The 26,652-nt window shown below is 38.7% G+C and overlaps 1 protein-coding gene across 7 annotated transcripts in view; it reads left to right on the top strand.

Annotated features, from left to right (window-relative positions):
* The window catches only part of TCTN3 (tectonic family member 3), a 61,603-nt gene that overhangs the window by 1,233 nt on the left and 33,718 nt on the right, over positions 1 to 26,652 (top strand). For 4 of the 7 annotated variants that reach the window (XM_034663028.1, XM_034663023.1, XM_034663022.1 and 1 more), the window contains exons 2-3: positions 3,725 to 3,806; positions 6,636 to 6,761. In XM_034663028.1, coding sequence (XP_034518919.1) covers positions 3,757 to 3,806; positions 6,636 to 6,761 — 176 coding nt within the window. In that variant the 5' untranslated portion in view covers positions 3,725 to 3,756. Of the gene's footprint in view, positions 1 to 3,724; positions 3,807 to 6,549; positions 6,762 to 16,723; positions 16,915 to 26,652 lie in introns of those variants that run through there. The other 3 variants (XM_034663025.1, XM_034663024.1, XM_034663026.1) reach the window with 3 other exon arrangements.

Here is a 26,652-nt window from a genome sequence, read left to right as displayed (position 1 = left end):
GCAGGGGCTGACTTTTCAGTTCGGGCATCTCTGTGAACTTGCACGGTGGCCGGCACAGAGTATGTGCTCAGTAAATGTTTGTTGTTTTAATAAATCTAAGTCTGTACAACAAAACTCCTCTTTTATCTTACTAAGTGGTTCACAGTTACAGAATTTTGCATTTATACTAATTAATTATGCTAAATGAAAAATCCAATGGATGCCTTCTCCAGAGCCAGTTTAGATTTCATCTCTAATAAGAATATTGGTTGGATATTTGTCCTATTGTGGTAAAATTATTTTTAAGTAAGATAAGATATTTGTAAAAATCAAAATTTTTATAATGGATTTATGATTGTCTTGGCATCACTGTTTGGAGAAAAATTTGAAAAACAGCATGTCCCCAAAATACCCTGTGAACTACAGAATAGAAAACAGACCATCAAAGCTAGAAGGAGAAAAGAATGATCAAGTGGACGATTATAGCAGATGAGGGTTTAGGTGGGAGAAACAAACAACAAGCACCGAACATGTGAAAGACACCCCCACGCTGGGCAGTGTGGCAACAGTTCTCTATTTCAAACAAAAATAAAATTCAAAATAATAAAATAAAATTCAAAGCAACTCCTACCATGTTCTACTTGGACATCATATTGTTGACTAAAGGTTACTTTGACAATTGACTCATTTCTCTTTCAATGTCATCACAGAGAGAGAAGCTATCAAGAGTAAAGTACCCAACTTCTGGTTCAACCAGAAGAGAGAAAATCTCATTATGCTAACTAGCACCTCATAAAAATTTGAAGTTCACCTGAGTTGAATATACAGTAATAGAAACATGGTTTTAGCCTCCAACTCATGCTATGAGAACCTTTTGACTAAATGTCAAATGCTTCTTATGGTAACATGTTCTGTGCTACAGTTAAAACATATTGTCTGGTGTTCACACCCTCCTTGGCATATGAAAACACTATATAGTTAAGTAAATATTGCCTCTCATTGATCCAAGAATAATTACAAAACAGATGGGGTTTATGCGTGTCTTTTTAAAGGCCTGAAAATTTATCTTAAAAAATAAACCCTATTTCTGAACAAAAAATTATCATCATCATTACTCATGTTATTGTTATTTGTAATAGGAAGTAGAAAATAAAAACTGCACTCAGAAGGACAGAGGGAGTTCTTAGAAAGGGGTGAAGATATTTACCTTTCTTTTAACGATAAAAGGATCTTTGATAAATTTTTAGAATGATTGAAGTTTCATTTTTTTATACCTCCAATCTCTCTCACTGAGCTGCCCAGATTATCTTTCTGAAGTGTATACCTGATAATGTCATTCCCAGGCTTAAGAAGTTCTAGTCTCCTTATCATCCAAAAAGCAAAATTCAAATTCTTATCATGGAATTCATAAGGTCCTCCTCTGCCTCTCTAGACTCATTTCCTGACAGATCCCTGTACTCCAAAAACAAATCATAATTCCAAACCCACAGTCTTTTCCGAGCTCTAGACCTAATACAAGTTGTACTGACACAAGACACCCTATTCCAAACTTTAACTTCCTACTTCCTCTGTTGCTCCCTCTGCTCAGAATGCTCTTTCCCCTCATGTTCACCTGGTCCTCCTACATATCCTTTATGACTCTGCTTCAGTATGTAATCCTCTGTGGGGCTTTGCCTGACCCCCCTTTTCTCCCTCCCCCAAACAGCACTGAACCACAGAAGAGATGCCACTCGTAATATCATGATGTTTTACGATTTCATTTATAGCTCAGGCCATAAACCTTGGAGTCACATTGAATTGTCTTCTCACAATCCAAGTCCAATCCTTTAGCAAATTCTGTGGGTTCCATTTTCAAAATATATCCTGAACCAACTCCTTCTCATCACCCCCACTACCACACTGGCCTGAACCACATCACTTCTCACCTAGGTTACTGTGATAGCCTTCTCACTGGTCCCCCAGATTCCGCTTTTAACCCTGTTTAGTCCATTCTCAACCCAGCACCCATAGTGATTCAGTTAAAACAAAAGGTTATGTCATTCTTCTGCTTAAAATCCTCCAATGGCTCCCATATACTCCAAGCAAATCTTGGACAGCCTATGAGGCCCTACCTGACCTTCTCCCCACCACCTCTCTGACTTTCTTTTCCACTACTTCCCTCTTCTTCCTCCCTCTATTCTAGGCTCATAGTCTTTGCACCTGCTGTTCCTTCTGCCTGGAATGCTGTTCTCCCAAATATCCACTCAACTTATTCCCTCATTCTCTGTAGTCTTTACTAAATTATCATCTTCTACCTCAGCACAAGATTGTGATCTCTAAATACTATTTTCCACTAAAATGAACCAAAGCTCTTTGGGAAAAATGGCCGATTCCAAGTCTGAGGCAGGAAGTATATGAGACTGGAATATTTTGTCATGTCAGAAAGCAAAGACACTATCTAAAACTACGAGGGTTGTGTCAAATGGACTCAGGAGCCAACTTCAAGGAGCTCCTGATAGCCAAAGGAGTAAAAATTTGAACAGCAATAAGAAATAATAACTGCCATGGATGAAAACACATCAGATATGTTGATACACATGTCCATAATGATAATCTAAAGAAATCATTGTTCGTCTTTGGAACCAATTCATTATTTGGAAAGCAAATAAAAGGGGGAAATAACAACACTCAGCATGCCTTTGCTACACAGATTGTACCACCGGATGACCAAATAGTTGATGGGGGAAGGTTTCTCCTTGAAGTATTCCAGATAATGAAAGCATAAAATTGATAGCATTAGAGTATCACTGTCGTACAAACACCAAATAAAGTGTTGAAGCTGAGTAATAATCGTCAATGGCTGCTGACGTCACAAAAGGAGGTACAAGCATTTACTGAAGGCCTTCTGATGGAAACACACACACATCAGGGCGCCTGGATGGCGCAGTCGTTAAGCGTCTGCCTTCGGCTCAGGGCGTGATCCCGGCGTTGTGGGATTGAGCCCCACATCAGGCTCCTCCACTAGGAGCCTGCTTCTTCCTCTCCCACTCCCCCTGCTTGTGTTCCCTCTCTTGCTGGCTGTCTCTCTCTGTCTAATAAATAAATAAATAAATCTTACAAAAAAAAAAAAAAAGAAAGAAAGAAAGAAACACACACACACCTTCTGAAGTAGTCTTGCCAAAAAACTGATGCCTCTAAATCTAACTACCAGTTTACATAAAATATAGGACACAGAAAACCATGTTAGAAGACACTTCAGGAATACAATAAGTAAAATTTAGTCTGGAGGAAATACTACAAAACAATTCCAGTTCTTTAACAAATAAATGTCAGGAAGACAAAAGAGGTTGGGGTACCTATAGGATAAAAGAGATTTAAAAGATAGACCAATCTGGGGCACCTGGGTGACTCAGTCATTGAGCATCAGCCTTCGGATCAGGGCGTGATCCCCGAGTTCTGGGATCAAGCCCCACGTCAGGGTCCTCCTCTGGGAGCCTGCTTCTTCCTCTCCCACTCCCCCTGCCTGTGTTCCCTCTCTTGCTAGCTGTCTCTCTCTCTCTGTCAAATAAATAAATAAAATCTTAAAAAAAAAAAGATAGACTAACCAAATGTACTATCTGGACCTTGAAATTCTGATTCAAACCAATTTAAAAGAAACTCCAAGACAACTGAAGAAATTTGAACACTATTTGGATAGTATTTTATAATGCTAAGGAACTATTCATTTTTAAAGGTGTTTAATAGTATTGTGTCTATAATTTTTCAGAAACCTGTACCTTTGAAGATATATAGTAAAATATGTCCAAAAAAAAAAAATCTGGGAGGAGCATCAAAAAGAAGAGAAGGTGGTAAGACACAGCTAAAACAAGAAATTGTATGATGGGTACACGGGGATTTGATTTATTATTTTCTCTACTTTGTGTTTTAAATTTTCTGATAAAAAAGAATCCTAGGCAAAAAGTGGGAGATTATCTGATAATATGCAATAGTTAGATGAGGAAATTGCTCCAGGGACTTAAAGAACACAGATAAATATTCACTGAGGCAATAAGCCAAATGCAAAACTGACTTGGGGCTGAAAGATGACAATGTTCAGTGAAAAAAATTGCTACAATCTGGCGAGATGATGATCACAAAATAGGCTAAGCATTTCATTTAAGAAGCAAATAGATGAAAGAGATCATCTGCAAGACAAATAAAAGTAATTAAACAACAAACTGGTCAAAACTAAAAAGCTGTTACAGCAGTGTAAGCTGGAAAAAATATATTCACTGCGTGGTTTGCAGTGCAATAATCCGGCACTCTCTCCAATGTGCAATATCCACAGTGTGGTTTGACAGCTTGAGGGACTCTCTATATCCGCAACAATGGCCAAGAAAGCAGGAATTACGTAACTCGGACAGAGTAGTGATGGTAGCATCTGCATCACTGGTGGGTCATGATAGGGAAGGTAGCTGGTAGGATGGGGTGGAAGAGGGGCATTCCTGTCTCTACACTGTTTCTAATTCTTTATTAAAACAGAAGTCCATTGATAAAACTAATGAAAGGAGGTACTCTGGTTTTATGTATCTTAAAATAAATGCCGTGGGTAACTATTATAAAAAATGACATTTTTCCAACTCCAAGAATGTCCGTATTTATCCATTTCACCTTTATTATATTTGAATATACTAAAATGTTCTTCATAATATTTAACATGTTGTTTTGATGTAATGTCCTTTTGATATTTTTAAAACAGTACTTGTTGCTTTCAAGGCTAAAAGGAGACTGTAAAAGAATGGGTTTTTATAATAGATAGGGAGGGCAGAGGCATGGTAAATCATAATACTTTAAGAATCATGGGGTAAAATGTTACATCTTATATGGCAACTGACAGATCTAATCTCAGGAATTCATACATTTCTTTTTTCCACCAGCAATAGACCCAAGCTCCATCTTCTTTCACCCCATATAAACCAAGATATTAAATCAGTACTATTTGGTGTTAGTGTATGAATATTCAGCAAACAAAATTTGCTAGCACATTTTGAAAATCATATGAAATTTTCGTGACACTATTTGACATCATGCTTTGACAATCTATCAGCACTATACATACATGGGTTATCAAAAGAGAGACACATGGGATGCCTGGGTGGCTTATTTGGTTAAGCATCTGCCTTTGGCTCAGGTCATGATCCCAGAGCTGTGGGATCAAGTCCCACATCAGGCTCCCTGCTAAGCAGAGAGACTGCTTCTCCCTCTGCCTGACGCTCCCCCTACTTGTGCTCTGTCTCTCTCTCTCTTTGACAAATAAATAAAATCTTTACAGAGAGAGAGACAAACACAGATTAATTTGACCGGATTGAATTTCTACTTTTCTTCCATCAATAATAACCTCTGCCCTGACCCTATCTGCTTGCTTACAGTTACAAGAACCCCTGTGAGGAATAGGAAATAGGGAACAAGGGTGGATCAAAAAGAGCTCTGAGAGTAGTTAGAATGCACATTGGTTCAGAAAATGCCCCTTCCCTTCTTTTAGGAGAAAGTAAGAGAGACACTGTCTTTCTGAGCAGAGCCAGGATTCTCAACCTTGGCGTCCACATTATAATCACTTGGGGTACTTAAGAATTGTTAATGCCCAGCCCTACCCTCTGAGACTGGGATTTAATTTGGTCTGGGATAGGACTCAGGCAAGGTTGTTGTTTGTTTGCGTGTTTTGTTTTGTAAGGGCCAAGATGACTTTTTTTTTTTTTTTAAGTAGGTTCCACACCCAGCTTGGGGATTGAACTCATGAACCTGAGATCAATACTCACATGCTCTACCAACTAAGCCAGGCAGGCACCCCAAGGGCCTAGAAGATTTTAACATGCTGCCAGGGCTTCATAGTTAAGGAGATCTAGGTTCAAATTCTTTTTTTTTTTTTAAAGATTTTTTTTATTTATTCGACAGAGATAGAGACAGCCAGCGAGAGAGGGAACACAAGCAGGGGGAGCGGGAGAGGAAGAAGCAGGCTCATAGCAGAGGAGCCTGATGTGGGGCTCTCCCACAACGCCGGGATCACGCCCTGAGCCGAAGGCAGACGCTTAACCGCTGTGCCACCCAGGTGCCCCTAGGTTCAAATTCTTAATGCGTGATCTTAAACAAGTTAATGAGCCTCTCTGAACCGCAGTGTCTTTATCTGTAAAATAAAGATTTTGTTAATCTATATCACAGAGTCACTGTAAGGGGAAAAGGAGAAAAAATATGTGAGAATTCCCAACAGAGACTCTAGTACACGGCTGGTACTCAACAAGTATGAGTTCCTTTCCTATTCACTTATATGCTAGATCTGTGTTCAGTTTAAACAAAACATTATCTTCTTTTCTCTGTCTCTTACTTTTTCCCCTCCAACATCTTCCATTTGTTTTTCCAGAAGTATAACCCCAGGGCCCCTGAGGAGAATGAGAGCAGAAGTCCCTTCCATCCTATAGCCCAAAGAATCTCCCCATTCTCCCCTTCCCCAAATTTAAAGCAATCCTATATATTCTACAGCAACTGTGGGACTGGGGCCACGTTGAGAGAGGGGAATGGGTAGTGAAGTATGACCTGAGATCACCCATGTCTTTCCAGGATAAACTTTAGTAGTCAGGGAAGAATGCCCTGAACCCTGAGCTAAAGGATTCTGCGTGATGCAGAATGTCCATCTCTCCCAAAAGGGAAGTGTGTAGCCAAACAGTAGCACCAGAAGAAGGCAGGCCTGGAGCACACATCACAGCAACTGCAAGCAGAGAAGACACACAAGAAGGAGTTTGCAGAATTGAAAGGAAGATTCTAAACTACAGGTCAGTGTATAACCTGACCCCAGTGCTTGATGGAGCCCGGGTGGCACAGGGATCATCACAGTTTACATTAAGTATCTCACAACCAATTCATAACCACTCTTATCTGAGCTACAAGAACTTAGCACAAAGTTCTTGCATGAATTGAAATTTCTTATATTTTCTATTGAAATAACCTCTTTACCTCCTTCGTCCTGTTACCCCAACCCCAAGTGCCCCGATTCCTCTAAACATCTCAGAGGTCGGCAGAAACAATAAGTGAACTGTCACTTTATTACAATGATGAGATTTTATGGCTACTTTAAGGGGCAGCCCCCCAAATCAGGTATGATAACTAATAACAGCTATAATTTCTTTTAGGTCAAAGATGTTCATTTAAAAAAAATACTCCTTATCTATGAAAATCTAATCAGTTTATAAAAGTTTCAACTTAAAATTTTTTTAATTTAAATATTTTTTAAACATTACATTTAAATAGAAATGGTAAATAGATTAGTGGTTGCCAGAGGTTCACTGGGGGTGGAAAAAGGGTTGACTACATGGGGGAAACACAGGGGATTTTTAGGGTGATGAAACTACTCAATATGATATGTAGTGGTAGATACATGACAGTATGCATTTATCAAAGCTGACAGAACTTTAGAGTACTAAGAATAACCCTTAATGCATACAAATTAACAAAAAATCATTCAGGAGGTTAAGAATCCCAGAATGGAATGTAGATTGTGACAGTTTCTGTTCTAAAACCATTCTCCAATAAAAGGAACCAGAACTCCCTGGAGAAATGGCTGATTCTAGGACGGGGGGCAGGAAACATACAAGGCAAGCCTGGAGTATCTCCTAGTGCCAGAAAGTAAGGGAGTGATTAAAAAACCACACAGTGATGTAGTAGATCAAACTAACACAGGAGCCAATAGCCCGAACTGGAAGAATGTGAGCAACAAAATAAAATAGCATTCAATTATAACTCAAAGTACAAAACAAATATCCAAGGGTTTATACTGATATAAATTATTAAATAAATAAAGGAGGGAGAATAGACAGATCTCCTGACAAGAAGAATTCCAAATACTTTATGTAGAAACTCTGCCCTCTAGGAGGTAGAGCCTAACACTCCTTAAGCATGGGCTACACATAGTTACTGCCTTCCAAGAATGGACTACGGGAAGGAAAGAAGAAAGAGTGACTTCACAGAGGAGAAACCTGACAAACACTACCTCAGCCAGGTGACCAAGAGAACAGCAACAGCAATAGGTCATGCTGATGATAGTGCATGCCCTTGGGTGATGCATTAAAACGGCACTTTACATCTGTGGTAAAACTGTATAACCCCAGTATAGTTATGAGAAAGGCATCAGACAAATCCCAGTTGAGGAACATTGTATAAAATATCTGATCACTACTTATCAAAACTGTCAAGGTCATCAAAAACAAGGAAAGTCTGAGAAAATATCACAACCAAGAGGAGCCTAAGAAGACATAAGGATTAAATGAAATATGGGATCCTGGAACAGAAAAGGGATGTTGTATAAAAACTAAGGAAATCTGAATAAAGTATGAACTTTAGTAATAATAATGTATCAATATTGGTTCATTGATTGTAATAAAGGTACCATACTAATTTAAGATGTTAATAACAGGGGGAACTGGGTATGAAGTGTATGGGAACTTTCTATACTATCTTCACAACTTCACTGTAAATCAAAAACTACTCTAAAACAAAAAGTTCATTTATAAAAATGTTAAGTTAAACACCGTATAGGAATTTAAAAACCCAGCTGTTGTACAAAAACCCCTTGCTGAAGCACATATTTATTAAAGTAACTGCTAAATGGACATGGTTTTGCAAAAGCATTTGTTACACATGATTTCTTGTTCAAACAAAATTCATTGTATTTACATCCAGCAAAAGCAAAGTTAACTCGGGCTGTGTGCCAAGACAAGGAAACAGCCTTGTTATATAGACTCAAGATGATAATTGTAGTACCCAAATATTTCTATCCATGACACACAATATTCCCATTGGTCTAAAAGTAAAAAAGCCTCTAAGTTGATTCTCCAGTGGCTCAAAAAGTTTCCAAAGAAGTGTCTCAAGGGAGAAGTCAGAAACTCTGGAACCAGGGGAGAGCAGGAAGGAGTAGCGACAGCTGATTCCAGATTTGAAAAAATAATAATAATAAAAGGAAGGAAAATGCCTACGTTTCTCCAGAGGGCCACCCTTAAATGGGATCACTGCCAAAGAACTGAAAGTAGTTCTGAGAAGGAGGAAAGTTGAAGTTAAGAAAAATTTACCACACTTTACAAACCCTAAGCACCCAGGCTTGTACTTGCTAGGCACTCAAGACTCCAAAGGGCATAGTCTCTGTCTTTGAATTCTGGACATTACTGTTCCTAGGGGGCAGGGGAAATTTTTAAAGAACACATGGCCTCTAGAATTTTATGCTCAAGACTTTCACAACATGGCTCACACACCCAGTTTTTGAAGGCAATAATAGCCCACAATACCAGGCCAGTCCGTAGCAGGAAGCTTGCATATTGCCTCCGCCTTTGCAGAGATCAGCCAGGGGTGACAAACCCTGGAGACAAAGCCAAAGTCAGGCATCCTGCTCTCCTTTATTTTAGGCCCCTCATCTACTGGGGGCCAGCAGAACCTGAATAAAGAGGAGAGCAGTAAAAGATAATAGTGATTTTCAAACTTCTGACAGTACTATTTAGCCTAGGTGTTTCTGCCAGCTCATCCTTCAAGGTCTAGTTCAAACCTTAAATCTTTAGTCTTCCAGCTAAGCTTCCCTCTTCCAAATTCTGAGAGCATAATTCTCTTCTCACATATGCCAAGTTACTTGACACTTGCTTAATGCCTTGCATTGCTGGCTTTTTTTCATGTGTAATACATTTTGTATATATAGCCTAGAATTGACTTTAAATTCTTGAATCTGACTACAAATTCTTTTTCTCTCCTCCCCATCCATATCCTTTCATATCCCATAGCACCTGGTCCAGTGTTTTGCATATATGCTTAATAAATAGCTGATTTTGGGTGGCTATTCTGATCTCCCTTGAATTACCATTAAAAACATTAAATATAGGGGCGCCTGGGTAGCGCAGTCATTAAGCGTCTGCCTTCGGCTCGGGGCGTGATCCCGGCGTTTTGGGATCGAGTCCCACATCGGGCTCCTCCGCTGGGAGCCTGCTTCTTCCTCTCCCACTCCCCTGGTGTGTTCCCTCTCTCGCTGGCTGTCTCTCTGTTACATAAATAAATAAAATCTTAAAAAAAAACATTAAATATAAATCAGATCCCTTTTACATCTTACCCTTCTGGCTAGCCACTCAAAATAGCCAGGAGGTTGTCATGATTATGTCCAGCCTACTTATGGTGAGACTTGGTTTGAGGTGACAAGAAATAGGTCTTCTGGCAGTCACCAACAGGGTTATGCATTTTCCTGCCCAAACTGGTCTTTCACAGCTCTGGTCACACAATACTCCTTGGTTCCCAGACAACTGACTGCTGCATCCAGTTTGGGTGCAGGAAAATGATGATATCTTAGCCTCTAGACAGTGACCCTTGGTCTGATCCAGCAAAATGAACCCAACCCTGGATGCTCTTTTTCATTTTCTTCAGATAAATACCTAGAAGTAGAATTGCTGGATCATATGGTAGTTCTATTTTTTATTTTTTGAGTAATCTCCTTACTGTTTTCCACAGTGGCTGCACCAATTTACATTCCTACCAACCGTGTGAACAAGGCTTCCCTTTTCTCCACACCTTTTCCAACACGGCCCTGCCGGGGCCCTGGGGTTTGCCAACTCTCCCCTATCTCATTCATATCTGATACCTCCCCCATCTTGAGAAAGGATGGTATGTATTCTTAGCTGAGCCGCTAGCATTTGGAAACCCAGGCAGGCACAGGAATTACCAGAAGAAATTCTAACCATTAGATTATCATGCTCACATAGAGAGTCCAGGGCCTGATGCAAAACAGCACCTTTCCTTCGCCTGTGAGTCTCCTGATCAGTTCATGCACCATCTGCCCCAATGAGCATCATCTGTGCATTCATTTATTGACTTTTCTTTATACATTTTTATATTATTTCTACTAAATATTAAACATTTTCATAGAAACGTTAAGGGAAAAGGTTAGCTAGAACTCTTCAATAGATGTACCATTCCCAAGTAAAACTCCTCAGCACAGGAACTGGTCACACAAATCTCTCCCAACTCTGAAAGTTTTCTGATCCAATACAAAGTATGTAACAATCCCCTTTATTAAATTCTGGTTTGACATATAACAGGCAATAGTCCACATTTTTTTTAAAAAATGAGTTTAGCTTTGCCAAATTATAATCATTAGGAGCCAACTGGCAGTCTAGAATTAAATGAAAATTCACCTGATATTGTTGGTAAAACTGGACAGCCACATGCAAAAGAATGAAATTCAACCATTATTTTACAACATACACAAAAATTAACTCAAAATGAATGAAAGACTTAAATGTAAGACCTGAAACCATAAAAATCCTAGAAGAAAACATGGGCAATAAGTTCCTTGACATTGGCCTTGGTGATGATTTTTTTAATGTGCCACCAAAAGCAAAGGCAACAAAACCAAAAATAAACAAGTGGGACAACAGCAAACTAAAAAGGTTCTGCACAGCAAAGGAAACCATCAATGAAATGAAAAGGCAACCTACCAAATGAGAGAAATATTTGCAAATCATATATCTGAAAGGGGGCTGATACCCAAATATATAAAGAACTCATACAACTCAATAGCAAAAAACAATGTGATTTTAAAACGGCAGAAGATCTGAACAGACATTTTTTCCCAAGAAGATATACAAATGGACAACAGGTACATGAAAAGAGCATCTTTTAGTCACCAGGGAAATGCAAATCAAAATCACAGGCAGACATCACCTTATGCCTGTTAGATTGGCTCTTATCAAAAATGTAAGAAATGACAAATGTTGGAAAAGGTATGGAGAAAAGGGAACCCTTGTTCACGCCATTGGTAGGAATGTAAATTGGTGCAGCCACCATGGTAAACAGTAGGGAGATTACTCAAAAAATAAAAAATAGAATTACCATATGATCCAGCAATTCTACTTCTAGGTATTTATCTGAAGAAAATGAAAAGCATATCCTCAAAAGGGTATCTGCAATCCCATGTTCATTGCACCACTATTTACAATAGCCAAGATATGAAAGCAACTTAAGTATCCATCAATGGATGAATGGATGAAGAAGATGATAGAATATTATTCAGCTATAAAAAAAGAATGAGATATTGCCATTTGTGACAACATGGAGGGACCGCAAGGGCATTATGCTAAATGAAATAAGTTAGACAGAGAAAGACAAATACTGTATGATCTCTCTTGTATGTGGAATCTAAAATAAAACAAAAAACCAAACTCATAAATACAGATAAGAGATTGGTGGTTGCCAGAGGCTAGGGATGGGAGGTAGGAGATAAGTGAAAAGAAAAAAATGAAAAAAAAATGTGACTACCTATGGTAAAAAATAAAAATTATTTAATCAGATAAAATAAAATGTAAAAATAAAATTCACCTGCGTTAAGCACCATTACAAAATCTCATCTGAGTTGGCAATCAGATGAAAAGATAGCTTCCACACAACACTAAGCATGCTCGTGCACAATGACAAACACAGCATAACTCACAGTTCTGCCTGGAAACAGACAGATTGCTCTTGACATTGATTGCAAGACACCTTCTGAATTTCAAAACATAAAAATCTGTTTTTATCAAATGTCTTAGAATCAAGGATATACAGATCATATATAGAAAATGTCTCTAATCCTACCCACTCGACTGTTCGCCATAATTTCTTGAGGAAAAACAGAAATTGCATAGAGGTCTCTGCTCTGAAGCCTCTGGAATGACAAAGAGAAAGCTGCCAGTTAAGAAAGGTGTCTGTGGGAGGAAGAGATGGGGGAGCAAAGGGATCTGTACTCTGTGTGTGCCATAATGCCTCACAAACTAGTTTTTTTCTGCCTCTATAATCCAGAGGATAAATAACATGGACTTCACAGAATATGCTCAAATGACATACGATTAGGGGAAAGTAGAAGAATTACCAGGAAATACTTCATTAATACTTGACTAATACATAAATTTTTACCACATGTACAATTATTTGTTATTATGCTTTGTATTATGAAATGGGAGCAAGCTAGAACAGAATCAATAAGGAAAATAATTATTTCCCCCTCCTCTATTTAACTACCCTAGCCTGGAAAAAAAAAAAACAAAACAGTGAAAAAGAGACAGCAATGCTCCCAAACAGCTAATACTATGCCATGATTCATCATAGCTATGTTACATTGCTTGGGCTCCTGCAGAAATCTTGACACATTCCTCTTTTTGTCTCATTTATGTGTGGAACAGATTCAATCTTAAGCCATGACACTTAGGTGTCCAAATGTTTTTCTTACCTTTATTTTCTTTATATCAGTTTAAGGCCAATACTAGCTCCCTCTGAGCTGGAAAGAAAGTCCATCACAATCATAATTGTGGTTTACACCAGAATTTGGGAGAAGCGCATGTATCAGAAAATGGGGGAAGGACTTACCTGCCTTAATCACTCGTGATATTTTCACTGCCCAACTTGAAATGTGACAGGCTTTCTGTTCCAATGCTAAGCCTGAATAGGATAGGGCTGAAAGGGGGCTTTGCCTCAGCTAGAAGCTCTGGTACCTAGAGTGGAGCCTCCCCAAGGCACCCAACAACCACCCTTTCTGAGGTCTTACCTACCAGGACACAACCACAGAACAAGCAAGGGTCCCTCCTACCCATGGCCACCTAACCTGCATCCCCTTCCCAGTGCTCCAGAATTTCTGCTCTTTCCTGGCCCTCAAGGGTACCCCTTTATTTCTTTCTTATTACCCTATGTTTCAGAGCACCTTGGGTAATTTCAACAAGCCAAGGTAATTGGGAACCTGTTATAGTTATAGTTAACATCTTAACAAAGTATCCTGCCACTTACACTGGTGATCACCACCAAATTTCCCTTTAGTCTTCACCCCAACCTCCCTCACTATTAGAGTTGGAATTCTGGAGGGAAGGGACTGTTTGTTGCTCATTTCATTCCTCTAAAATACATGGGGATTTTCACCTTCTGTGCTCAAGAAATCAAAGCCCTCAAATTTTTCTTGATGTGTAAAAAAATTTATTTTTGCCACGATTGAGTATAAATACTGTCACAGCAATGCATTGAGTATAAATACTGTTACAGCAATGCCTGACATATGAAACTAAGCACCTCAGGCAGCTAGGTGTGGGAACAGCTTTGCTGTAACTAAGAGTATTAGGTTAGCACATTATCAGGTCAGCACCATAGAGACATTGCAAGAACTCTGCCCCTAAGAGGAAGAGCACAGCCAAGCAGAACCAGATCTTCTCAAACAGCCATCATCCTGAAGAGCAACCTGATATAACCGTGATGCTTTTATTGACATTATGGTGGCCATTGCATTGTAATCATTGCTGGCCTGATTAGTGCTGCTTTCAATCATTTAATTTTCTCACACAATAGGTCTCAAAAATTTTTAGAATTTGAAGAGTGCCTCTGTGGCAGACTGCTGGATGTTCACTCTTCTTATTCTAATTTTCTTCTTAACTAAAAGAATACCTATTGTTTAGCTGCCCATCATAAAGACTACAGTGCCCACCCTGTCTTGCATCTGTGTGTACACAGGATGGTGAATCACCTTGGGGCTAGCAACAATGGGTGTCCATGACTAAGTCTGGCGTGAAGGGGCAAGGAGAGGAAGGAAGAGGTCCTTGGAACCCACAAAGTAAGCTGTGGTTGTAGGAGACAGCTGCCTGACAGGAACTATGGCTTCTTTATTGAGTTGGGGTCACCCAGAAGCCAACCTCGAAGCTAAGATTCCACCACAAGTAGTTTATTTAGGAGGCAATCCCAGGAGGCACTGGAAGGAACTGGTAAGTGAGACAGGGTAGGGAAGGAGGCCAATACCAGGTGCACTCATCAGTAGATCATCACTGAGTGCAGTTGGGGCTCAGTCTTGATAGGAACCCCTGGGAGATGGTAAAGAACATGGCTCAGAGTTGCCCCGGCCTCGGGGAGAGGAAGCTGCAGTGTTCATCCACCAATTCCCAAACATCATTGGTTAAGAGCTGCTGCTTGGGGATCAACTGTCTCACACCAGTGACCTGCCCTGTGCATGGGCTGGGCATCCTCCCATGGCCACAAAAAGGCCTCAGGCAGGGAGTGGCAGATGTTTACACAGGAAAAGGGCCACCACCATGTATAAGGAGTGGTAAGGACTGAAGGTACGTGGGTGGGGGCCCCACAGGGTCTGTTACACCTTCAGTTAAAGAGGATAGCTACTGGCAATCAGGCCCAGCGGGGAAAGAAGCTGAGGAATAAATATCCAACCTTGCTTTCCCCACTCTCCCATCTCCTACTGAACCTAACCAGAAGCCCACTGATGTAGTCCACTCTCAGGACACAGAACAGGGTAGAGAAAAATGAACAGCAGATCTGTGGGGCCACGAGTGTTCAAGACATTTGCCTTCCTCTGTTTCTAAATTTCTATATTTAAAAGCACTGTTTGACTATAAAATATTACACTATTTGACTATAAGAGCACTATAAAAATATAAAAATAGAAATATTGTGATACATTTCTATATTTGCTAAAACCAGAGAAAAGACCTCGTAACTGGAAAGGACCTTGGAAAACTTCTCTGTGAGTTCAAACAGCAGAAATGAGTTCCAGCACTACCTAAATGAGACGAGATTTCACTCTAATAATTAGGAATGGTGCCATTTTAAACAAGTCACTTAGTTCAGAGTGTTCCTTATTAGGTCATTGATCTAACAAAGCTATTATAAAAGTCAAAAGAATGTGAATGCTCTGTAATTGCAAAGGTTATTGTAATTACAAATGTGAGGTGTTAGTATGCCCATACTGCTCCAGACAGATAAGAAACGAAGCCACTTCTAAACACATTCAGGAAGGAAAGGCCACTATTTTGTTTCACTGTATTTTTTCAATTTAGGAACACATTTACACAAGTATCTGCTACCACAATTTTTTTTTTAAGTGAGAAAGGGCATAAATAAATAACATGTATTTATACACTAGTATTTTCTTACCACTAATCCCTCACCAAAAAACTATATTCAATTAATTATATATCAGTTTCTAACAAATAGTCATTTCTTTCCTAGTTATTTCCTTTTATTTTTGACAGTGTGCTTCACTCTTTTAACCACTTCCTCTTTTATCCTTATATGATTCAACATTTCTGATGATCCAGTAATTATGCCCAAGATCACGATTCTTTGTCCTTTCTCTTTTCACTTCCCTTCTAATGTAGAAAATAAGTCTAATGGCAGGATACCACTAGGTTATAGTGAGGAATACTGGGCAGAACATCTTCTGCGTGAAATAACCAAATCCAAGGAATTAATAAAATTATAGTAATTGTTCCTAAATGGGGATTTCAGAGCTTCTGCCTTGTTACAAATCAGGAATTAGGATATCCCTAACCCTAACAAAAGACAGTATTTTCTTAAAGGCTATCACACTGTTACTGCCTTAAGATCCCAGACAGTATAGCAGTGTAGTCCCTCATTTGCTTAAAGTTTTTAACAAAAGGAAATTTGGGGGAAAGGAGATGATTTGTTTTTAAATGTACACTACTAAGAAAATGCATTAGTCAGTTCTTACTCAAGGGAGAAGGTAGAGGAAGATGAAGACAAATGTTTCATTAAGGAAACAAAAGAAGATATTTCATAAGAGTTAACATAAAGGTGTCATTCTTACCGTTGACTCTATTGTTTCAAGTCTTTGTGTGGGTGGGAGCCAGAAGATTTTAAAGTGTAGGGAAGGAAAAGGCTTTGCCCTTTTCCTTAAAGCAAATCTACTCTTTTTAATTAACATTCTGGCTGTTATCTCTTTGCTTCACACCAGGAACTTTGTAATACCCCATTATCACACCATCTTGAGGAAACAGATACTGCCCTCCTGAACTCCGGTGAGAAGCTTAACAGCTCAGGACTGACTACTCAAAGAAAGTTTTTGCATAGACCCTCCTCCCAGTAAGGCTAAAGGAAAAGAATTTTTAAAACTCTCTAGGATATGACAAGCCATTTTCCATGTAGGTAATTTTCATTGTCCATATTTGTGTTTCTCTGAAATATAAACTGGTAGGAATGCCATTTAAAATGCTAGAATATCCAATATGTGTTTAGAAAGAGAGAGAAAGTGGGGGGGAAGGAGAGAGAAATCCTGGAGAAGAACTGAGAATTCAATTAAAATTAAATATATTCAGTGATTAGATAGCCTTAGTAATCTACTATTTTTATATTCTTAAAGTTAAAGATTGCTCTGGTTTGTAATATTTAAACAATAAACTTGCATTAGGATTTTTTTAAAAAATGGGTGGTTGTGGAATGAATACACAAATAATTTAATTTACACATAATGTTTTTTGTGAATTCTCTGATATTTATACAACTGTCACCACAATATGGAAATTTTCAGTGTTTTGGGTTTTGGCATCAGACTTCTAAGGGTAATCAAATAGATAGATAATGTTATTTTGGTGTTATTTTTAGGGTACTGCTGTCAACACAAAATGAACAAACCTTTTAGAATCTCTAAACGAAAAAAAGAGTTTTATTTGAGTTAGGACAGATGCCCAGTGAACACACTCTTCACAGGGAAGAAAGTGCTCCAAAGAATGAATAGATTTTGCAGGCTTAGGTCCTTTTTTACAACTTGGTTTTTAGTTTTTTGTGGGTTTTTTTATTTGTGTTTGGTGTTGTTTTTTTTTTTTTTGAATTTACAATTGGTTTTATTTCTTTTTTTTAAATTAGCATACAGTGTATTATTTGTTTCAGGGGTACAGGTCTGTGTTCATCAGTTTTACCAACACCTAGAGCTCACCACAACACATACCCTCCCCGATGTCTATCACCCAGCCATCCCATGTCCCCACCACCCTCCCCTCCAGCAACCCTCAGTTTGTTTCCTATGATTAAGAGTCTCTTATGGTTTGTTTCCCTCTCTGGTTTCGTCTTCTTTCATTTTTTTCCTCTCTTCCCCTATGATCCTCTGCCTTGTTTCTTAAATTCTACGTATCAGTGAGATCATATTATAACTGTCTTTCTCTGATTGACTTATTTCACTTAGCATAATAAATAACCTCTAGTTCCATCCACATCATTGCAAATGGCAAGATTTCAATTTTTGATGGCTGCATAATATTCCATTGTGTCTATATACCACATCTTCTTTATCCATTCATCTGTCGATGGACATTTGGGCTCTTTCCATAGTTTGGGTAGTGCAGACACTGCTGCTATAAACATTCGGGTGCAGGTGCCCCTTCGGATCACTACATTTATATCTTTTGGGTAAATACCCAGTAGTGCAATTGCTGGGTCATAGGGTAGCTCTATTTTCAACTCTTTGAGGAACCTCCATACTGTTTTCCAGAGTGGCTGCACCAGCTTGCATTCCCACCAACTGTGTAGGAGGGTTCCCCTTTCTCTGCATCCTCACCAACATCTGTGGTTTCCTGACTTGTTAATTTTAGCCATTCTGACTGGTGTGAGGTGGTATCTCATTGTGGTTTTGATTTGTATTTCCCTGATGCCCAGTGATGTTGAGCACTTTTTCATGTGTCTGTTGGCCATCTGGATGTCTTCTTTGCAGAAATGTCTGCTCATGTCGTCTGCCCATTTCTTGATTGGATTATTTGTTCTTTGGGTGTTGAGTTTAGTAAGTTCTTTATAGATTTTGGATACTAGCCCTTTATGTGATATGTCATTTGCAAATATTTTTTCCCATTCTGTCGGTTGTCTTTTGGTTTTGTTGACTGTTTCCTTTGCTGTGCAAAAGCTTTTTATTTTGATGAAGTCCCAATAGGTTCCATTTTTGCCTTTGTTTTCCTTGCCTTTGGAGACATGTCTAGCAAGAAGTTGCTGGGGCCGAGGTTGAAGAGGTTGTTGCCTGTATTCTCCTCAAGGATTTTGATGGATTCCTGTTGCATAATAAGGTCTTTCATCCATTTTGAGTCTATTTCTGTGTATGGTGTAAGAAAATGGTCCAGTTTCATTCTTCTGCATGTGGCTGTCCAATTTTCCCAACGCCATTTGTTGAAGAGACTGTCTTTTTTCCATTGGATATTCTTTCCTGCTTCGTCAAAGATTTGTTGACCATACTGTTGAGGGTCCATTTCTGAGTTCTCTATTCTGTTCCATTGATCTATGTGTCTGTTTTTGTGCCAGTACCATACTGTCTTGATGACCACAGCATTGTAATAGAGCTTGAAGTCTGGAATTGTGATGTCACCAGCTTTGTTTTTCTTTTTCAACATTCCTTTGGCTATTCAGGGTCTTTTCTGGTTCCATACAAATTTTAGGATTATTTGTTCCATTTTTGAAAAAAGTTGATGGTATTTTGATAGGGATTGCATTGAATGTGTAGATTGCTCTAGGTAGCATAGACATTTTAACAATGTTTGTTCTTGTGATCCATGAGCATGGAACATTTTTCCATTTCTTTGTGTCTTCCTCAATTTATTTCATGAGTGTTCTATTGTTTTCTGAGTACAGATCCTTTGCCTCTTTGGTTAGATTTATTCCTAGGTCTCTTATGGTTTTGGGTGCAACTGTAAATGGACTTGACTCCTTAATTTCTCTTTCTTCTGTCTTGTTGTTGGTGTATAGAAAACAAGTCCCCTTTCCCCCCTTTAATAAATAAGAGAATTCAATGTACCAAAACTGCTACTCAAATTTAAAGGCCAGGAAACATTATGAGTACAAGTGTGATGACATCTCCAGATGTTGGAACTCCACGTTTTGCCCAAACAAATCCCACCATTTGACTGGATTTGTTGGACTAAGCACTATAGGAGACAAATTGGCAGCCCATCAACTTCTGAACCTGAAATGGGCCATAATTTACTGTGAAAATACTGTTGAAGGAATTTCACATTCTTAGAAGCTTCCTGGATGATAAACTCTGAACTGGAGCTAGCAGTGAGAGTGACCAGGCAGACAAAATCTAAAAGGTCATGCTCCCAGAGAAGTGGCACCACCTTCCAACCCAAGTAAGGGGCCCCTGCCCTATTCCTACATCTTACAGGGACCCATAAACCAGAAACCCAAAATAATGAATTTAGTGAAAATCACACGTATACCTTCATCACTCAGGAGACCAGTGCTCAGTGATGGCACTGGGCAACTCACAATGTTACCCATCTGCTGCTGTGATTCACATGGTTCAGTCCCCAGAAAAAAGCTCTGCCATATCTCTTGCCCTGTGTCCACGAAGAGAAGATGACTGTATCCAAGTGAAAAACTGAAGACTGAGGCACTGCTGATATCAGAGATGGGCATTGTTTCAGAGCGTGGGGAGGATTTAAGTTGGAGAAATAATGAGGAAAAAAAAATAGACCATCATATCTTTCCTCTCAAATCAAATGACTGCAATAGAGTTTTGGGTTTTTTTTTTTTTTTTTTTTTGGGAGAGAGAGCGAGAGCACGAGCACATGTAGAGGAGAGGGGCAGAGGGAGAAACAGACTCCCCACTGAGCAAGGAGCCCAATGCGGGGCTCAATCCCAGGACCCTGAGATCATGACCTGAGCTGAGGGCAGACGCCTAACCGACTGAGGCACCCAGGCACCCCTGCAATAGAGTTTTTTAATAGTGAAATATTTGCCAATAGAGCAAGTGTTCATTTTCTTGAATTCCTTATATCCACTATTCAAAATTTAGCACAGTTTTTACAACAGTTGCACGTGGCAGCTGAGAAACAATTTGTGATATTAAGCAATTATGTCCTAAATTTGTATACATGTAAGTCTAGATATAACATATATGAGACATAGCACCTATTCTTCTCATTGACAACTACAATTGTAAAGGTTTCAGGTTTATAAAAATACTTAACAAGACCTAATTAAGTTTTTAAAAACTGAGTTAAATTTTCAACTACATTTAAATAAATTTAAATTTTGATATTCATTATTATTTATGTCTTGCCTTGCCTTTAAATTTGGCAGGTAATTTTTAATACATTAGAAGAAAAAATTCTTGAGGACACTGAATTTCAAAGAATTTTACATTTACTTAAATTGATATACTTTGTATAACAAGATATTCAAACTTTATATATTTTTTGTGGAAACTGTAAAAGTTGGCCTCAAGTTTTTTGACATATCTCCCATAGAGAAGTAGGGGGTCCATGTACTCTCTGGATGGGCTTATAACTGCTTCAACCAACAGAGTACAGTGGAAGTGACACTATGTGGCTTTTTTTTTTTTAAAGATTTACTTATTTATTTTAGAAAGAGAGAGAGAGTACGGGGTGGGGAGGGGCAAGAGTAACAGAGAATCCTGAAACAGATTACCTGCTGAGTGCAGAACCTGACATGGGGCTCGATCCCAGGACCCTGAGATCTTGCCCTGAGCTGAAATTGAGAGTCAGCCACTTAACCAACTGAGCCACCCACGCATTCTAACTATATTTAAAGTAATCATGTAAAATGGTCTTTTTAAGAGTTCTAATTAGTGGGGCGCCTGGGTGGCTCAGATGGTAAAGCATCTGCCTTTGGCTCAGATCATGATCCCAGAGTGCTGAGTTGGAGCCCTGCTTTGGGCTCCTTGCTCAGCAGGGAGTCTGCTTCTTCCTCTGTCTCTGGCTGCCTCTCCCCCGCTTGTGCTCTCCTTCTCTCTCTCTCTCTCTCTCTCTCTCTCTCTCTCGCTCTCTCTCTCTCTGCATCAAATAAATAAATAAAATCTTAAAAAAAGAGTTCTAATTAGTATGTAAGTATAAGTAAGCCACTAAAATATGTTATGATTTAAATAGCTGGTGTCTTTTGGGGCAGGGGGAGGCCACGCTAATTTTATTAATCTATATAGGGCATAAAGTGTAAGTCTAGAATGTAAAACACAAACTTTTCTACAAATCAGTAAGAAAATACAAATAACCTATATTAATCAGGGCAGGAATCCAATTCAATTATCTTAAACAAGAAAGGGACTTTATTGGCTCACAAAACTTTAAAGTTCAGAAGCAGGGCAGGCTTTAGGCACAGCTAGATCTAAGGCCTCCAGAAAAATAACAGAACTGAGTTCTCATTGCTTTCTGCTAGCCTCTGAGTTTCTCCTCAGACTCTGCACGTGGTACAAATTCAGGCTTACATAGTCCTTAGTTCATAGGATCTCTGAAGAAGCTTCTTTCCAATAGTCCCTGCAGAAGTTCTTTTGAAAGCTCTTTTTAGCCTGCCTTGAATTACATGACTGTTCTTTCACCACTGTGGCTAAGGAGCTGCAGGACTCAGGAAGGCCAGACCTGGTCATGTACTCATCATCTAAGCCACAGGGAATAGGTTCCCCATGATAAATAAGAATTCTGTTACCTGGGGCGCCTGGGTAGCGCAATGGGGCGCCTGGGTAGCGCAGTCGTTGGGCATCTGCCTTTGGCTCAGGGCGTGATCCCGGTGTTCCGGGATCAAGTCCCACATCGGCTTCTCCGCTGGGAGCCTGCTTCTTCCTCTTCCACTCCCCCTGCTGTGTTCCCTCTCTCGCTGGCTATCTCTCTGTCAAATAAATAAATAAAATTAAAAAAAAAAAAAGAATTCTGTTACCAGGGGATGGGGAAAGAGATGCTGAACAAAAAACAACATATATCCAAACATAACCCAATAGAAAAGCTATTGTAGGTAAAGGAGATGAACAAACAGTCCTAATAAAACCATACAAGGCCAATAAACATGAAAATAACTTCAACCTCACCATTAATCAGGGAAATGCAAAATGATTCTTTTTTGCCCATCAGATAAAAATTATCAAATGTAGGTGAGACTTGTGGGGAAACGAGCACTCTCCACACACTTCGTGAAAGTAAAAAGTTATGCAGACCTTCGGGAAAGCTAAGATGGGTCTATCAGAAAGTACATCCTTTAACCCAACAATCTACCCTATACAACTCCATCCAAAGAAATTCACACACATGTCCACAAATATATGGAAAAGATGTTTACCTTGGCAATGTAATAGCAAGAGAAGAAATACAGGAATAGTTAAATATTGGGTTTTTCGTACTACTGAATCCTATTTAAAAAAAAAAAGCAAGGTGTGGAACAGTACATATATATGATCCTGTTTATATAAAAAAAGCATTTATGTGTGTATGTATATTCATATGGAAATGTATGGAAAGGGACTAGATGGATGTACATAAAACTATGGGCGGTAGAATGTGATTGGAAGCACTGGAGAAAAGTGTCTTTGCTCTTATGTTTGTGTATCATTTAAGTTTTGTACAATGAGATGGTAGTCATTTATAATTTCATAATTAAAAAATAGGCAAATGCAATTCACAATAGGAAATGCAAATGGCCAATAAACATACAAAAAGATGTTCCTCTTTACCAGTAATCAAAGAAAAAAAAGATAAACTTTGTCTATCTGGGTGGCAAAATTATTTAAGGATTCAGGATTGGTGGGAGGGTAAGCAAACAGGCACTATAGTGATGGGGCTGTAAGTTAGTGTAATCTTTTTGGTGGTATTTCTCAAAATGTTAAATGTGCACATTCTGTCACCCAATAAATCTATTTCTAGCTATTTATACTATAGAAATACCCACACAGGCAGCAAAATGTATCTATAAGGATTTTAACTATACCTTTATGTATAATAAAAAATTGGAAAGAACCTAATTATCCATCAATAAGGGGTTGGTTAAAAAAATTAACAGTATATTCATGCAATGGAATAGTACGTAGTCATAACCAGCAATGTCTATCTACATCAAAGTGGAATGGAGGGAAGGCAAGTTTCAGTAGAGTGAAAATAGGTGGTGTCTTTATAAAATTATTTCTCCTACATATGAAGGAAGTTCAGAGGTAGGAAGTCCTAGGCAGGCTTGAAGTTTCCATGGCTGTCAGAAATCCAAGTTTCTTCCATTTTGCTGGTTACCTTTGTTTAGCGTGTCTTCTCATGCTCTAAAATGACAGCTCAAGCTTCAGCCATCTCACTCAAAATTTAAGCAGCAGGAGGGAGAAGGGAGGAAAAAGAGGAATAGCCTTCATTTCTCAAGAGATTCCCCCCAAAGTCCCATCTGTTCTTTATAGTTCATTGGTCAGAACTATATGTTTATCCCCACCTAGCTGCAAAGGAGGCTGGGAAATATCATCTTTTGGCTACATTGTGCTCAGTAAAAAATGGGCTCTGTGTATCTGAGAGAGAAGGAAGAATGGATAGTGGTCAGCAATTAGCAGCCTCTGCCTAGAGTAAAACTTAAACAGAGTCAGACTGGAGAAAAGATGGGACTACAGACAGTCTCTAGAGGATGAAATGAGGTAGAAAAGGGAAAAAAAAGGAAAGAAGTAGATACCCCTCTTATATTAAAGAAAAAGATAGCATTACAAACGAGTTTCTATTTAGGAATGGTAATCAATGTCTAATTAGTACAGTGCTTGCAATTAATACAAACAGTTAAAGAAGGTTTTTTCTTAAAGATTTCAAAGTGAAAACATATTTCTTCCCCTGTATAATGTGTGCATTGTTTATTAATCTCTTAGTAAACAAGGAAATTAATTCCTCCAGAGTTACTAAACTTTTGTTTTCTGTTAGGCATGTAGACACTATTTGATTTACTTGGATAAATGCTGTGAATCACTGTTTGAATTACATAGTTATTTTAATCATGGTTATAATAAAAATTAGTAATGGTTAAAAAAATGGATCCTGGGGAGAGAAAGTGGGAGGGAGGAGGAAATTGTTGTGAAAGGACAACAGGAGGGATCTTTGAGGTGATAGGACTGCTCTGTGGTGGACACATGAAACACACATATGATAAAACTGCATAGAACTAAATAGAGGCACACACATGTATGCTTAGAAGTAAAACTGGGAAAATGTGAAGACGGATGGATTGTATCAATGCTAATATTCTGATGGTATGTACTGCAGTTTTACCAGGTTTTACCCTTAGAAAGTATACAAGATCTCTCTATATTATGTCCTACAACTTCATGTGAATCTATACTTATCCCAAAATTAAAAATTTTAAAAAGTATCAGTTGATGAAAATGATATAACACATATTCATAACTACATATTCATAGCTAATTTTTTTAAAAGGAAAAAATTTTAGAAACTTTCTTTTTTACTCTCTTGATGTCTTTTTATTAAGAGAAGTTCTTGGGGTGCCTGGGTGGCTCAGTCAGTTAAGTGCCCAACTCTTGATCTCAGCTCAGGTCTTGATCAGGTCATGAGTTCAAGCAAGACCCATGTTGGGATCCATGCTGGGTGTGGAGCCTACCTAAAAAAAAGTTCTCAATTTTAATGAGATACTATTTAATCAATCTTTTTCTTTATAATCAGTTATTTTTCTGCCCAGCTTTAAAAAAAAATTGATTGATTTGAGAGAGAGAGAGAGAGAGGAAGCGCACACGAGCAGTGGGAGGGGCAAAGGGAAGGAGAGAATCTCAAGCAGACTCCCTACTGAGCAGGGAGCCAGAGGTGGGGCTCAATCCCAGGACCCTGAGATCACGACCTGAGCCGAAATCCAGGGTTGGCTGCTTAACCGACTGAGCCACCCAGGCGCCCCTTCTTCTGTCCAGTTTAAGAAATATTTGCCTACCCCAAAATCATAAGAATATTCTCCGATGTTATCTTGTAGCAGGTTTATTGTTTTGCCTGTCTACAGTCCATGTGAAATTAATGTTTGGGTATGTATAGCTAGGAGTCAAGATCCATTGCTGTCTGTATGAATATCCAGTTGACCCAGCACAACTTACTGACAAGATCATCCTTCCCTCATTTGAACTGTAGTATCATTTTTGTCATAGATCAGGTGACTACATACGCGTAGGTCTGTCTCTGGACTCCATTCTTTCCATTGGTATCTGTCTATCTTACAGTCAAAGCCATACCATTTTGTTCTAATAAACATTTTATCTTAATAACAAGAGGTAATATATAGTAGGAACAGGCCCTCCAACTTTGTTCTTCTCAAGATTCTCTTGGCTAGTCTTGGTGTTTTGCAATTATATATGATATTTGAAATCAGTTGTCAATTTCTACTAAAAAATGCTGGGATTTTTACTAGGACTGCAATGAATCTATACATCAATTTGGGAAGAACTACCATGTTTTCATTCATAAGTCTTCCTGGCCGTTAATTTCGTGTAGCTTTTCATTTATTTAGGTTTTATTTAATTCCTCTCAGAAATCATATACAGTTTGATAAGCAGGTATCTTGCACTATCATAGATTTATTCCTAGGTATTTAATTTTTTATTATAAATTTTACCATCTAAAATTTTAGATGATACTTATAACACCACTGAGTTTATATATTGACCTTGTGTTTATCTTTCTCATTGCTCATATTCCTGCATTTCTGTGTTTCTATGTGGGATCATTTTTCCTTTAGTCTGAATAACTCCCTTTAGCAATTCTTTGTGTGGGTTTGTTGGTGGTGATCTTCTTTCTCAATGCTTGTTTTCTAAACACATTTTTATTGTATCTTCATTTCTGAAGGATATTTTGCTAGGTATAGAATTACAACGTAGATTCTTCTAAGACATTATTCAACTTTTTATGGCTTTCCTCATTTCTCTTAAAAAGTCAGGTTCAATAGGGATCTGGGTGGCTCAGTTGGTTAAATGCCTGCCTTTGGCTCAGGTCATGATCCTGGGGTCCTGGGACCAAACCCTGCGTCGGGGTCCCTGCTCAGTGAAGAGTCTGCTTCTCTCTCTTCTCCACCCTCTGCCCCTTCCCCCACTCATCCTCGCTCTGTCTCTCTCTCAAATAAATAAAATCTTTTTTTAAAAAAAGTCAGGTTCAAGTCTTATTATTCTCTGTTGAAGGTAAT

Source organism: Ailuropoda melanoleuca, chromosome 6 (assembly GCF_002007445.2).
Source record: "Ailuropoda melanoleuca isolate Jingjing chromosome 6, ASM200744v2, whole genome shotgun sequence".
Taxonomy (NCBI): Eukaryota; Metazoa; Chordata; class Mammalia; order Carnivora; family Ursidae; genus Ailuropoda; species Ailuropoda melanoleuca.
This window is presented reverse-complemented; position numbering and strand designations above follow the sequence as displayed.